This window comes from Ornithorhynchus anatinus, chromosome 1 (assembly GCF_004115215.2).
Source record: "Ornithorhynchus anatinus isolate Pmale09 chromosome 1, mOrnAna1.pri.v4, whole genome shotgun sequence".
Lineage (NCBI taxonomy): Eukaryota > Metazoa > Chordata > Mammalia > Monotremata > Ornithorhynchidae > Ornithorhynchus > Ornithorhynchus anatinus.
In genome coordinates, this window is record NC_041728.1 from 170,479,679 (window position 1) to 170,495,058 (window position 15,380).

Here is a 15,380-nt window from a genome sequence, read left to right on the forward strand (position 1 = left end):
TCCTCTCCCAAGCGCTTAGAACCGTGCTCTACACACAGTAAGCACTCGGTAGTGGAAAGAGCCTGGGCCTGGGAGTCAGAGGACCTGAGTTCTAATCCTGACTCGGCCACTTGTCTGCTGGGTGATCTCGGGCAACTCACTTAACTTCTCTGGGCCTCAGTGCCCTCATCTGTAAAGTGGGGAGTCTGACCGTGAGCCCCGTGTGGGACATGGCCTGTGTCCCACCCAATTTGTCCCCCCACCGATGCTTAGTACGGTGCCTGGTGCATAGTAAGCGCTTAACAATTACCGTGATTGAATTAAATTAGATTGAGGCCTTCCCAGACAGATCTCTCACCTCTCCACAACTCTTTCTCTTCCCTTCTGTATTCGTTCATATTTATTGAACGTTTACTCTGTGCAGAGCTCTGTACAGAGAGCTTAATAATAATAATAATGTTGGTATTTGTTAAGCGCTTACTATGTGCCGAGCACTGTTCTAAGCGCTGGGGTAGACATAGGGGAATCAGGTGGTCCCACGTGGGGCTCACAGTCTTAATCCCCATTTTACAGATGAGGGAACTGAGGCACAGAGAAGTCAAGTGACTCGCCCACAGTCACACAGCCGACAAGTGGCAGAGCTGGGATTCGAACTCATGAGCCCTGACTCCAAAGACCGTGTTCTTTCCACTGAGCCAGGCTGCTTGGAACGGACGATTCGGCAACAGATAGAGACAATCCCTGCCCAACGACGGGCTCACAGTCTAAACGGGGGAGAAAGACAACCAAGCAAAATAAGTACTCAGGCATCAATACCATCAAAATAAATAGAATAATAGATATATGCACATCATCATTAATAGTAATAAGGGGAAGCAGCGTGGCTCAGTGGAAAGAGCCTGGGCTTCGGAGTAAGAGGTCATGGGTCCCACTCCCGGCTCTGCCACTCGTCAGCTGTGTGACTGTGGGCAAGGCACTTCACTTCTCTGGGCCTCAGTTCCCTCATCTGTAAAATGGGGATTAACTGTGAGCCTCACGTGGGACGACCTGATGACCCTGGATCTACCCCAGCGCTTAGAACAGTGCTCTGCACGTAGTAAGGGCTTAACAGATACCAACATTATTATTAATAAAATAGAGTAATAAATAATATTTACAAATATGCACAAGTGCTGTGGGGAGGGGAAGGGGGAAGAGCAGAGGGAGGGAGTCGGGGAATGGGGAGGGGAGGAGGGGCAGAGGGAAAGGGAGGGCTCAGTCTGCGGAGGCCTCCTGGACGAGGTGAGCTCTCAGTAGGGCTTCGAAGAGGGGAAGAGATGGCACTTATGCGTTGTTTCCAAAGTCACTCACCCCATCCCCTCCCAGTCACAGCAGTCATGCAGTCACGTAGTATTAGTCTGTTAGTATTAGAGAAGCAGCGTGGCTCAGTGGAAAGAGCATGGGCTTTGGAGTCAGAGGTCATGAGTTCGAATCCCAGCTCTGCCGCTTGTCAGCTGTGTGACTGTGGGCAAGTCACTTCACTTCTCTGGGCCTCAGTGACCTCATCTGTAAAATGGGATTAAGACTGTGAGCCCCATGTGGGACAACCTGATTCCCCCGTGTCTCCCCCAGCGCTTAGAACAGTGCTCTGCACATAGTAAGCGCTTAACAAATGCCAACATTATTATTATTATTATTAGTCTACTAATTAAGGGCTTACTGTGTGCTAAGCACCGGGAAAGAATATCCAGCTGGCAATTAGTCAAGGCCTCTGACCGTCGGGAGAGGCTTACAACCCATGTATGTTTCTTAGAGGCAGCAAGGCCTAGTGGCTAGAGCACCAGCCTGGGAGTCAGAAGGGTCTAATCCCTGTTCCCCACTTGTCTGCTGTGTGACCTTGGGCAAGTCACTTCACTTCTCTGGGCCTCAGTTCCCTCATCTCTAAAATGGGGAGTAAGACTGCGAACCCCATGTGAGACAGGGACTGCGTCCAGCCCGATTGGCTTGTATTTCCCCCCAGCACTTAGTACAGTGCCTGGCACATAGTAACAAATACCACAATTATTATTATTATTTAAAATTTATCGCTTCCCCCTGCCTGTGATTTCCTTTAGTGTCTGTCTCCCCTGTGAGACTGTAGAGTCCCTGAGGGCAGGGATTTTGTCTGCTGACTCTGTTGCACTCTCCCAAGCGCTCACTACAGTGCCCTTTGCCAGTCCCGGTGTTCAATAAATACATTCGACTGATTGGTTGAATTGAAAATAATAAGGATGACAATAATAATTATAATGAGGGCGGTATTTGTTTAGCGCTCACTCCATGCCACGCACTGAGGTAGAACCCACGTAACCAGATTGAGAAAGCGAGAGGATTCCTGGAATTTGAGTTTGCTACTCTTCTCCCCACTCCTCCCCATGCCCTGTGGTCCCGGGAGGATTCTGTGCCTGCCTGCAGCCAGACACTCAGAGTTCACTTGCAAAACAGAGATTCCCTTGAAAAAGGGAAGCGGAGTGTCACAGAGAATATTCAGTTTCTTTTAGCTCTCTGACAAGTTGCTTTAATACTTTCTTTTGGCATTTCACTGCCTAATTCTGGAATTTGTTCAGGATGCATCAAGAGCAAAACGAAATCGTGCAGCGTGGGCTGGGGCAAGCCACTTAACTTCTCTGTGCCTCAGTTTCACATCTTCCAAATAGGGATTGAGTGTCTCCTCTCCTTCTAACTTAGTCTCTGAGCCCCGTGGGGGACCGGGACGGTGTCTGACCTGATGGTCTTGGATTGACTGCAGCACTCAGAACCGTGCTTGGCACAAAGTAGGTGCTTAACGAATACCACAGGAAAGCAACTATTTTTTGAATCATCTGATAAAGGGAGGTAAGGGTGTGAAAAATTAAAACACTGCTTTAATTTTTTAATGTGGGAAAATTGCTCTTAAATGACAGTGATCCATTTTGCCCTCTGATGGTCGAACCGGCTATAAAAGATTCTGAAAAATTCAAGTTTGTCTTTGCTACTGTTAACAAGCACTCCCTCCCCCATTTTGTCATCTTATCTGAATACCAAGTTCAGCTAATGTACCTGCTCTAGGTGAAGAAAAAAAAATCCCAGTTTAAAAATGTCAACTTGTAGGTTATTCATATTAGAATCTATTTTATCTAACTGGATTTAGACAATTAGAAAACAGTGTATTTCTACACTCAACAGATAAATATCTATGTCTCTATCTCCAATTGCTCTGCAACAGCCCTAAATATTACCACCACATTTCTAGTTACAATGATTTAAAGAAAATCACATTTGTAAGTAGCTTCTCAAGGGCTCAAGGCTCTGTGGACTGCCTAATTGATTTTCCCAGTCGCTCTGTGGAAGAGGTAAGAGACAGGTACTGGTATTCCCCATTTTAGAGGAAGAAAAACTGAGGCCTAAGAAAACCAACCAAGAGCTTACAGTGTGCCAAGCTCAATTCTAAGCTCTGGGTTGGTTACAAGTTAATCAGGTCAGACACAGTCCCTGTCCCAAGTGGGGCTCACATTCTGATCCCCATTTTACAGAGGAGGGACCTGAGGCCCAGAGAAATGAAGTGACTAGACCTAGGTAGGTAAATGAGATACGCCACCATCGCAAAAGGCTCGTTGGGGGCAGAACTGGGACTCATTTCAGCAAAAGCCTGGAAATTTTCAGAGAAGCAGCCTAGCCTAGTGGACAGATCGCCGGCCTGGGAGTCAGAAGGACCTGGGTAGTAATCCTGACTCCACCACTTATCTGCTGTGTGACCTTAGGCAAGCCATATCACTTCTCTGTGCCTCAGTTGTCTCATCTGTAAAAAGGGGATTAAGTCTGGGACAGGGACAGGGACTGTGTCCAACCCCATTTGTTTGTTATCCACTCCAGCTCTTAGTACGGTGCCTGGCATATAGTAAGTGCTTAAAAAATTCCATTATTAGTATTTTATTATTATTCATCAGTTGTATTTATTGAGTGCTTACTGGGTGCAGAGCACTGTATCGAGTGCTTGGGAGAGCACAGTGTAACAATATAACAGACACATTTCCTGCCCACAATGAGCTAATAGTCTAGAGGGGAGACAGACGTTATTATTATTATTATTGTTGTTCAAGTCTGTGGCTTAGCTTTGCCACTATCTTTCTCTGTGACCTAGAGCCAAATCATGATCCTGGATTAAGAGCAGTGGAATGTCAAGGCCTATGCTCTGACTCAATCAGCCGGAAACATCGCCTCCCCCCCCCCCTTTTTTTTTTAACATGGTATCTGTTAAGTGCTTACTGTGTGCCAGGCACTGTGCTGAGCACTGGGGTAGATACAAGATAATCAGGCTGGACACAGTCCGCGTCCCAAATGGGGCCGACAGCCTTAATCCCCGTTTTATGGATGAGGTAACTGAGGCCCAGAGAAGTGAAGTGAATCACCCGGGGTCACCCGGCAGATGACTGGTGGAGCCGGGGTTAGAGGCCGGTCCTTCCGACTGCCCGAAGCGGGCTCCTGAGAGAAACCCTCCGGCACAGAGTCAGAATCCTCTGGCCCTTTGTAACAACGGAAGCAAAGTGGCGGCCGGGGACCCTCCGGCCCGAGGACCGTCCAGCGAGGGCCGGTCCGGTCCAACGGGGTCGGGGAAGTTTCCTGGCTGAGAGGAGAGGAGGGGATGGGAAAGGAGGGGAGGAGGCGGCAGCCTCTGTTCCGGCCGGATGGCCCGGACAGCCGCTGGGCTGGCTGACTGATCCTCAGCTGCCGTCCGCCACGCGGCGTGAAGGGCTGTGGGCGGGCACATCGACAGGCCACGGGGAAGATTGGATCCCAGCCCCTCAAAACTGTCCAATAATAATAATGATGATGTTGGTATCTGGTAAGCGCTTACTATGTGCCGAGCACTGTTCTAAGCGCCGGGGTAGATACAGGGTAATCAGGTGGTTCCCGCTTGAGGCTCACAGTCTTCCTCCCCATTTTACAGATGAGGGAACTGAGGCACCGAGAAGTCAAGTGACTTGCCCGAAGTCACACAGCCGACAGGTGGCGGAGCCGGCGTTAGAACCCCTGACCTCTGACTCCTAACCCCGGGCTCTTTCCACTGAGCCACACTGTCTGCAGTAGACAGAATGAATCTGACCAGTTTGTACAAAAATGTGGTGGTTTTTTTCAGTTTGGTGTTTGTTAAGCGCTTTCTTTGTGCCAGACACCGTTCTAAGCTTTGTGGTACGTAAAAGCTAATCAGGTTGGACGCGGCCCCCGTCCCACATGAGGCTCACCGTCTTAATCCCCGTTTTACAGGGGAGGTAACTGAGGGTCAGAGAAGGGACTTGCCCAGGGTCACACGGCAAACAGGCGTCAGAGTCAGGATTGGACCCGAGGTCCTTCTGAACCCAGGTCCGAACTCTGTCCTTTAGGCCGCACTGGTGAGCCTAATCGGCCGGGAGTTGGGGCGAGGCAAAAACCTGGTCGCTATTTACTCAGTGGCTTGGATTTCTCAAGCGAACGCATCCCACACTCCTCGGGAGTAAATCAGCATTTTTGTTCCTAATTCACACATCAGTCGTTCAGTATCAATAATTGTTGGGATGTCATCACATTATTACTAGTATGGTATTTATTAAATAAATTGGGGTATTTGTTAAGCGCTTACTATGTGCAAAGCACTGTTCTAAGCACTGGGGGATTCAAGGTGCTCAGTTTGTCCCATATGGGGCTCACAGTTTTAAGCCCCATTTGACAGATGAGGTAACTGAGGCACAGAGAAGTTAAGTGACTTGCCCAAGGTCACACAGCTGACTAGCGGCAGAGCCGGGATTAGAACCCGTGATCTCTGACTCCCAAGCCCGCGCTCTTTCCAAGCGCTTACTGTCACTGGGGTGGATACAAGATCAGCAGTTCGGACACGGTCCCCGTCCCACGCTGTGTCTCACAAGTAGAGAAGCGGTATGGTGCAGTGGAAAGAGCACGGGTTTGGGAGTCAGAGATCATGGGTTCCAGTCCCGATTCTGCCACTCGTCAGCTGTGTGACTGTGGGCAAGTCACTTCACTTCTCTGGGCCTCAGTTACCTCGTCTGTAAAATGGGGATTAAGACTGTGAGCCTCACGTAGCACAACCTGATGACCCTGTATCTACCCCAGCGCTTAGAACAGTGCTCTGCACATAGTAAGCTCTTAACAGATACCAACGTTATTATTATTATTATTATTATTAGAAGGGAGAACGGGCTTGGTGTCCCCATTTTACAGATGAGGTAACTGAGGGTTCACAGCCTCAATCTCCATTTTACAGATGAAGCAACTGACGTACAGTGAAGTGAAGTGACTTGCCTAAGGTCACGCAGCAGGCAACTATGTCCCGGGTCGGTTGCCTGTAGACGGACTTTAGACTGTAAGTCCGTCAATGGGCAGGGGTTGTCTCTATCTGTTACCGAATTGTACGTTCCAAGGGCTTAGTACAGTGCTCTGCACATAGTAAGCGCTCAATAAATACTATTAAATGAATGAACTAGCAGAGCTGGGATTAGAACCCAGGTCTTCTGACTCCCAGGCTCGCGTTCCCTTCACTTGGCCACACTGCTGCTCCCGATTCAAGAATATGATATTAAGGCATATATTTATTGCATCCCAACTTGGGTTGCTCTGTGTCTTCGGGCAGATAATAACGTTGGGATTTGTTAAGCGCTTACTATGTGCCGAGCCCTGTTCTAAGCGCTGGGGTAGACACAGGGGAATCAGGTTGTCCCACGTGGGGCTCACAGTCTTAATCCCCATTTTACAGATGAGGGAACTGAGGCACCGAGAAGTTAAGTGACTTGCCCAAAGTCACACAGCTGGCAAGTGGCAGAGTCGGGGTTTGAACCCATGACCTCTGACTCCAAAGCCCGTGCTCTTTCCAGTGAGCCAGATCACTTACCCTCTCTGGGCTTTAGTTTTCTCCTCTGTAAAATCGGAGGTCTGACGCCAGCTCTCCCTTCCCTCGGTGAATCTGAATGGAATATAGTAATCCCAGTGCTTAGCGCAGTGCTTGGCTCATTTTAAGTTCATAATCATCCCCATTATCATTATTGGTCAGGCCACTAAATGCTTAACAAGCATTCCAATTATTATTATTTTTAATAGGGCTATTTGTTAAGTGCTTACTCTGCACGGAGGTTGTCGCCCGTCACCGGGCACACGGCGAGAATCGGCACGGCGAGAGAGAGAGAGAGAGGGAGAGGCTGGGGACGGGAAGCCTGAGTTTTGTATAAAATTTCTTCTGCGAGGCGAATTGAATCATTGATTATTTAGACGCGACAAATCGACCTTCCCTTTCGGGAGGAATATGGTGTTAGAGCTTCCCTAGCGGGAGGAGTATACTCGTATGTTACTTGCCTGTGGCAGAACACCCGGGCCCACCCAGGTGGAACTCACTTATGATTTACTCTCACGTGGTGAGGCGGCCAGCTCCCACCATGTGCGCGCCCACTCAGGAGGAATCCACTTAGGTGTTCAATCCACTTATGCGTTAAACCCACTTAGACGGTACCCACTTATGCATTGCCCACTTGTGCGTTATCCACTTTTGCGTTGCCCGCTTATGGCGGCTAGCTCCCACCATGTTCACGTCCCACTCGGGAGGCATCCACTTAGGTGTCAGATCCACTTATGTGCTACTCGCACTCGGTGAGGCGGCTAGCTCCCGCCATGTTCACGTCTCACTGGGGAGGCATCCACTTAGGCATCAAGTCCACTTAAATGTTACATACCCATGGCGAAGCATCTGGCCTGCAGCCCCACGAGCGTTCAGCAGGACGGGACACTCACCCATCCCGCGGCTCCTCACTCGGTGCAGGCAGAGCGGCCTTCTCACGCTCTGGACAGAGGCGACCCGCAGCCGGCCGCTGCGGGTCTCGTTCCGCTGCCCGGGAAGTTAGAGGCGGCAGGTGTTTATCACCTGTGCCCTTAGGCCATTCCAGCTTCCGGCCTCAGTTTATCCAGTCTCTGCCCTCCCCCGTCCTCCATACCTGATTTGATTGGCACGGGGGCGAGGGGCATCTTCGGTATTCCCAGCTTGGGCTGTCCATCTGGAAGTTTTGGTTGCGGGGGCGGTGTCCCACCCTCACTTCCGATTCACTAAACAGCATCTGACCTTGAGATGGTCGGTACCCCGGAGTCACCTTGGACAGAGGTAAACACAATGCATTCAGGGCAGACGCACTCTCTACCCCACCCAGGGTTCACCGTCTAAGGAGAGGGGAGCAGCACGACCTAGCGGAACGAGCACGGTCCTGGGAGTCAGAGGACTCGGGTTCTAATCCTGGCTCTGCCACTCATCCGCCGATTGACCTTAGACAAACCACTCAAGTTCGCGGTGCCTCAGTTTTCTCCACTGTAGAATGATATTTCTATACATAGTCTCCCTCCTACTTAGATGGAGACATAACAGTCACTTAAAAAATTCCATAAAATATGTATATCTTATACATATTTTTAAACATATATTTTTAAAAAGGAGCGCATTTTACAGCGGAGGACATTGTAGGCCGGGGAGGGTAAGTGATTGCCCAAGGTTAAACCGCAAGCAAGGGGCAGAGGCGGGACTAAACCCTGAGTCTCCTAGTGCAATCAATCAGTCAGTCAATATAATAATAATGTTATTTGTTAAGCGCTTACTATGTGCCGAACACTGTTCTAAGGGCTGGGGTAGACATAGGGGAATCAGGTTGTCCCACGTGGGGCTCACAGTCTTCATCCCCATTTTACCGATGAGGGAACTGAGGCACAGAGAAGTTAAGTGACTTGCCCACGGTCACACAGCCGACAAGTGGCAGAGTTGGGATTCGAACTCATGAGCCCTGACTCCAACGCCCGTGCTCTTCCCACTGAGCCACGCTGCTTCTCCATATGTGCAGAGCACTGTAATAAGCGCTTGGGAATTAATAGAGTTGATAGGCATGATTCCTGCCCACATTATTATTATTATTGTTTTAATGGTATTTGTTAAGCCCTTACCATGTGCCAAGCACTGTTCTAAGCACTGGCACTTTCAGTCTACACGGGGAGACAGATGTTAAAATAAATTACAGATCCCTGTCCTGTGCTCTTTCCACTAGACCACACTGCCTTGAAGTTCTGTACTGAACTTTGAGAAGGATACACTTGACATTAATAATAATGTTGGTATCTGTTAAGCGCTTACTACGTGCCGAGCACTGTTCTCAGTGCTGGGGGAGATACAGGGTAATCAGGTCGTCCCACGTGAGGCTCGCAGTTAATCCCCATCTTACAGATGAGGTAACTGAGGCACAGAGAAGTGAAGTGACTTGCCCACAGTCCCACAGCTGACAAGTGGCAGAGCCGGGAGTGGAGCCCATGACCTCTGACTCCGAAGCCCAGGCTCCTTCCACTGAGTCAAGCTGCTTCACACGGTCCTTGGCTCTAAAGGGCTTTCCCAAGGAGATGGAGAAAGAGAGAGGGAAGGGAAAGGACTGGGGAAGGAGAAAGGAGAGAGAGAGAGAGGGAAAAGGAACAAGAGCGAGAGAGAACATGAGGCCAAGGGAGCCATAGAGGCAGGGAGAGAGAAGGGGGTGGGAGAGGGAGTGGAAAAAGAAAAAACAAATAGGCCAAAATCAGCCCTTGAAAACAGCAATAATAAAAATTACAGGTCATTACTAGGCAGAGGATTATAGACTGTGGTCTCCTTGGCTTCTCCCTGCTTCATCGGGCCATCCTGCTGTTCCCCCCGCTAATCCATCTTCCAGCCCGGGCACTGGCCGGCCCCCGTGGACCCCAGAACGGACAGCACAACTCCGGGCCCGCGGACGGATTCGGCTCATCGGCGTGGCTTCGCAGTTATAGCCGGGCGACGAGGGCCGGTCCGTGATCCCCACCAGCCCGTACAGGGCAGGCGTTTGGGACTCTCTGTTATTCTGGCTCGACGGTGACGGGCCTTTAGCATCATTTGCCCACAAAAACCGTCAGTAGGCCACTGGAGTTTCCTCCGGAAATCCGGAAGGTGTCTGAGCTCAGGTTTCTGCACTCCTTGGTCGTAGATAGATGATTGCCAGGAGAGTCGTTTGGATGTAGCACAGGGAAGCCTCAGCCTGGACCCTTAACAGTCCTTGGAGGTTCTGGGCGTCAGAGGCCAGAAGGATGTCCAAGAAGAGAAGAGGGGATGGGAGGGGAAGAGAGAGAAAGAGAGAGAAAGAAAGAAAAAGAGAAGAGAGAAAAAGGAAAGAAAAGAAAGAAAGGCAGACGGGCGTAATGGAAGGAGCACAGGCTTGGGAATCAGAGGAGCTGGTTCTGATCTGGTGTGTGACCCTGGGCAAGTCACTTCACTTCTCTGTACGTCAGTTGCTTCATCTGTAAAATGGAGATTGAGGCTGTGAGCCCCAAGTGAGACATGTACAGTGTCCAACCTGATTGCCCTGTCTCTACCCCAGTGCTTAATACCGTGCCCGACACAGAGTATGCACTTAACAAACAGAGAGAGAATGAGAAGGCGTATGTGCATACCCCATAGCTCAGGCAGACAACTTCCCTGAAAGTTGTCCCGGTTTTATATTTAGCTCTGTGTTTCCTATATCCACCATCTGTCCGGAAGAAAGAGTGGATTATATGATCTTTTCGAAGGTCTCCAAACCTAGTAATTTCCATCTTCTCTTTCAAAATCCGTGAGTCCGACCATCGGGGATTTTCAATGTGGCAGAAGGACCGTTTCACAGTTAGCTCTGCTGTCCGGGGTCGGTTGCCTGTAGACGGGCTTTAGACCGTAAGTCCGTCAGTGGGCAGGGATTGTCTCCGTTACCGAATTGTACATTCCAAGCGCTTAGTACAGTGCTCCGTACATAGTAAGTGCTCAATAAATACTATTGAATGAATGAATGAAGTTGAGAGTCTCACCTGTCTCTGTTCTTTGTTCCTATCTGCCACCTCTGGTATATTGTACTCTCCCAAGTGCTTAATGCGGTGTTCTGCACAGAGTAAGCGCTCAGTAAGTACTATTGATCGATCGATTCAGCGATGATTTATTTGTGACTTCGGGCCCTTTCTTTTGCCAAACTCTAGCCTTCCTTTTACAAATCCCAACTGAACACTCACCTGCTCTAGGAAGCATTTCTCGATTCACCTCACACGACTCTGGGCACCCTACCGACTCCAGAAATCCTTAAAGACATCTCAGTATCTCATCAAATATTTTTATTATCTTTGCTCGTACGTGTTATTTGTATTTCAGTCACAGATATCCAATAAGCTCATCGTGGGCAGAGAATGTGTTTATTGTCGTGTTGTACTCTCCCTAATGCTTAGTCCAGTGCTCCGCACACAGTACGCGCTCGATAAATATGACGGTTGAATGAATGAATGAATATTTGATCGGTCATAATAATAGTAATGATAATTGTGGTATATGTTAAGTGCTTACCATGTGCCAGGCACTGTAGTAAACGCTGGAGTGGATAGAAACTAATTGGGTTGGAGACAGCCCCTGTCCCACGTGGGGCTCACAGTTTTATTCCCCACTTTACAGACGAGGTAACTGAGGTACAGAGAAACTGAAGGGATTTGTCCAAGGTCACACAGCAGACAGGTGGCAGAGTCAGGATTAGAATCCGGGACCTCTGACACTCAGGCCCGGGTTCTATCCGCTAGGCCATGCTCCTCTCAGCGTGGTTGATATTTGTGTCTTTGGGTTTGCCTAGTCGTCCCCCATTAGATTTTAAGCTCCTCAGGGGCAGAGGTTATTGCTGCCTTGTGATTCTCTGAACATCTTTGGTTTCAGAACAGGTTCAGTAGAGGCTGTAGGTACTCAGCGCTTAGTTCAGAGTTCTGCACCCAGTAAGTACTCAATAAATGCCACTGATTGATTCATTCATGGCATCAACAATAAGGCCAGGATTTTCTCCTCTGGAAGTTTAGTTGGCAAAAATTGAGCCCAAGAAAGTTTAGTTGGCAAAAATTTTCTAGAACTTTTTAGCACAGTCATACTGTTTTTTGTTTGCTTTTTTAGCCATCTTTGTTCCATTATTAAAAATTGCTGATATAATAACCAGTCTTTCTTGACAGGTGCTTGTCAGCTGCTGTTATTTGAGAGAGACAGACAAGAGATTTTTCAAAAAATACCTTTTATGGAAGAAGGCTTCCATTGATATTTTAGGCATCTATTGATGAAACAAGAAGCATTTCAAGGGTTGTGGATTTTCATGTAATGGATGGCTCAGTGACATCTATTACAGATCTTTTAATAAATAATTCTTTAATCCAGTATATAGATTTAGGTGAGGCTGTTTGCATTTAAACTGTACTTTGGAAGACACCACTGTATCATATGCAAGGGTTGTGTTGAAATTATTGATTTAGATATTGCTACGGACAGCATTTTTTCCATCAAAAAGGGACCTATTTCTTAACACTCTCATCCGAGTGTTTTTCTGATTTTTCAATTCTCATAGAGAAGGGCTGTCTTGATCAATCAATCAATCAATCAATCAATCAATCAAATAATGGTATTTGTGGAGCACTTACTGTGTTCAGAATACTACACTAAATGCTGCTTGGAAGAGCACAGTACAATAGAACTGTACTTTCCAAACACTTAGTATAGTGCTCTGCACACAGTAAGTGCTCAATAAATACGACCGAATGAACGAATTAGCAGTCACATTCCCTGTTCTAAGCGCTGGACTAGATACAAGGTAATCAGGTTGGACACAGTCCCTTCCCACATGGGGCTCAAACTCTTATCCCCATTTTACAGATGAAGTTACTGAGGCACAGAGAAGTGAAGTGACGCACCCGAGGTCACGCAGCTGACATGTGGCGGAGCTGGGATTAGAACCCAGGTCCTTTTGACCCCCAGGCCCATGTTCTATCCACTAAGCTAAGTGCTTACCATGTGCCAAGCACGGTACTAAGCGTGTTGAGAAAATGGGAGAATTGCTCCCCAGAGACATTCAGCTCCCAAGACCAGTAAAGACCTGCAGTATCAAAGTTGTGCAGTCCTAGATATGGAAGGGTTTAACGATGGATGAAGAAATTCGCTTTTGCATCCCCAAGACAAAATTGCCCAGCCAAAAGTGAATGTTTTCCTCTGGGGTTTGCACAGAAGACTGTGAGCACGGTCATCATTAGCTTAAATCGGACTGAGAAGGGGTCGTTATTTTCCCTAAGACATGGTATGAAATTCCAGAGGGAAGTCATAAACTCTCTTTTATATTTAGGTTCGAGATGCAGCCATAAACAGCCTAGTGGAGATTTACAGACACGTAGGAGAACGCGTGAGGGCGGATCTCAGTAAAAAAGGATTGCCGCAGTCTCGGTGAGTACACCCGGCTCCTCTTGGTTTTGGGGTGTTTTAGGTCGTTCTTTTCTCCCAGCAAACTCTGGAGCGTTTATAGACGCGCGCGTGGATTTGCACCCTTTCATTCACCCCTCCTTCAGCCTCCTGGCACTTACGTACAGATCCGTGATTCGTTTATTTATATTAATGTCTGTCTCCCCCTCGACTGTAAGCTCCCCGTGGGCAGGGAATGTGTCTACCGACTCCGCTTTAGTATACTCTCTCAAGTGCTTAGTACAGTGCTCTGCCTACAGTAAGCGCCCGGAGAATACGACTGACTGATTGACTCGAGGAATTTCAAGCTGCCTTGAGGGGGTTTAAGATATATAGCCCCTTAGGTTAGGTTTGCTTGGAAATCTGTTTGTACCATTTGAGTTCCAACAGCCCGGGTTTGTCTGTTCGTCTGTCCTGAGGTCTTTTTCTCCCTCTTTTTCCTCCTCCCCTCATCATTTTCTTCTCTTAGAGGATGGATCTCTGAACTCGTAATACTTGTACACTAAATGCTAGATTGTAAGGTCCCCTCTAGAGTGTAAGGTTTTGGAGGGCAGAGATCGCGTTGGTCTACTTTACTGTACTTTCTCAAGCGCTTAATAATACTACTGTGGTATTTGTTAAGCCTTACTATGTGCCAAGAACTGTCCTAAGCACAGGGGAAGGTACAAGATGATAAGGTCAGACATGGTCCCTGTCCCATACAGCGTAAGTAGGAGGGAGAGCAGATATTGGATCCCCATTGTACAGATGAGGTAACTGAGGCACAGAGAAGTTAAGTTACTTGCTCAAGGTCACACAGCAGGCACGTGACAGAACCGGTATTAGAATCCTGGTCCTCTGATTCACAGGCCTGTGCCCTTTCCATGAAGCCATATTGCTCCTCTGTACCAGTGGTTTAGTGCCCTGCACGCGGTGGGCATTCAATAAATACCATTCATTGATTTAGAGGTCAGCTTTTAAGTGGTATATTGCAGTACCGAATGTGAGCACTAAATGACGTATTAAGCTTGGCCTAGAGGAGGGAGAACGGGAGTGCGTGCCCCGTTTCTAGTCCCATCTTTGCCGCCTTCGGCAAATGACTTAACTTCTCTGTGTTTCAGTTTCCTCATCTATAAATTGGGGATAAGCTAGAGTGCGAGCGCCATGTGGGACAGGGACTGCGTCTCTTCTGGCAACCTTGAATCCGGTCTAGTGCTTAGCACATAATAAGTGCTTTCTAAGTGCTATTATTAATAATAATGTTAATAATAATGTTGGTATTTGTTAAGCGCTTACTATGTGCCGAGCACTGTTCTAAGCGCTGGGGTAGACACAGGGGAAGCAGGTTGTCCCACGTGGGGCTCACAGTCTTAATCCCCATTTTACAGATGAGGGAACTGAGGCACAGAGAAGTGAAGTGACTTGCCCACAGTCACACAGCCGACAGGTGGCAGAGCTGGGATTCGAACTCATGAGCCCTGACTCCAAAGCCCGTGCTCTTTCCACTGCGCCACGCTGCTTCTCTATTATTGTTACCATCATCATCATTATTATTTTTATTATTATTATGACTTAAACCTTTGTAATGAATAAAAACACTGTGGTGTTTTAGTGTTGTTTAACTCCTCGTGGTCCAATAATGATAATAATTGTGGTATTTAAGTGTTTACTGTGTGCCAGGGAGTGTTCTAAGCGCTGGGGTAGATGTATGTTAATCGGGTTGGCCACAGTCCCCGCCCCACGGGGGGTTTACAGTCCAAAGGAGAGAGAGCATAGGTGTTTGTTCCCCATTTTACAGATGAGGCAACTGAGACAAAGAGAAGGTAAGGGACTTGCCTCTGGTGACCCAGCAGGCAAGCGGCAGAGCCGGGATTAGAACTCTTTCCTTTAGGCCGTGCTACTTCTAGACTAAGCACTTGGGAGAGTACAGTACAAAAATAAACAGACACATTCCCTGCCCATGACGAGCTTACAGTCTGACAACTCTATCATACTGGACTCTCCCAAGCGCCGAGTACAGTTCCTGCACCCAGTAAAGGCTGAATAAATACTGTCAGTCGACTGATTGATTTGGTTCAGAAAATATAGAAGATTTAAAAGCGTTGTTTCTAGCCGTCCCTGTCCAGGCCAAAGAGGGTCAAAGTAA

At 48.1% G+C, this 15,380-nt stretch overlaps 1 protein-coding gene across 22 annotated transcripts in view; it reads left to right on the plus strand.

Moving 5' to 3' along the window:
- Window positions 1–15,380, plus strand: part of CLASP1 (cytoplasmic linker associated protein 1) — a 316,975-nt gene that overhangs the window by 75,364 nt on the left and 226,231 nt on the right. For all 22 annotated transcript variants that reach the window (XM_029070008.2, XM_029070425.2, XM_029070041.2 and 19 more), the window contains exon 6: window positions 13,143–13,240. In XM_029070008.2, coding sequence (XP_028925841.1) covers window positions 13,143–13,240 — 98 coding nt within the window. The remainder of the gene's footprint in view (window positions 1–13,142; window positions 13,241–15,380) is intronic.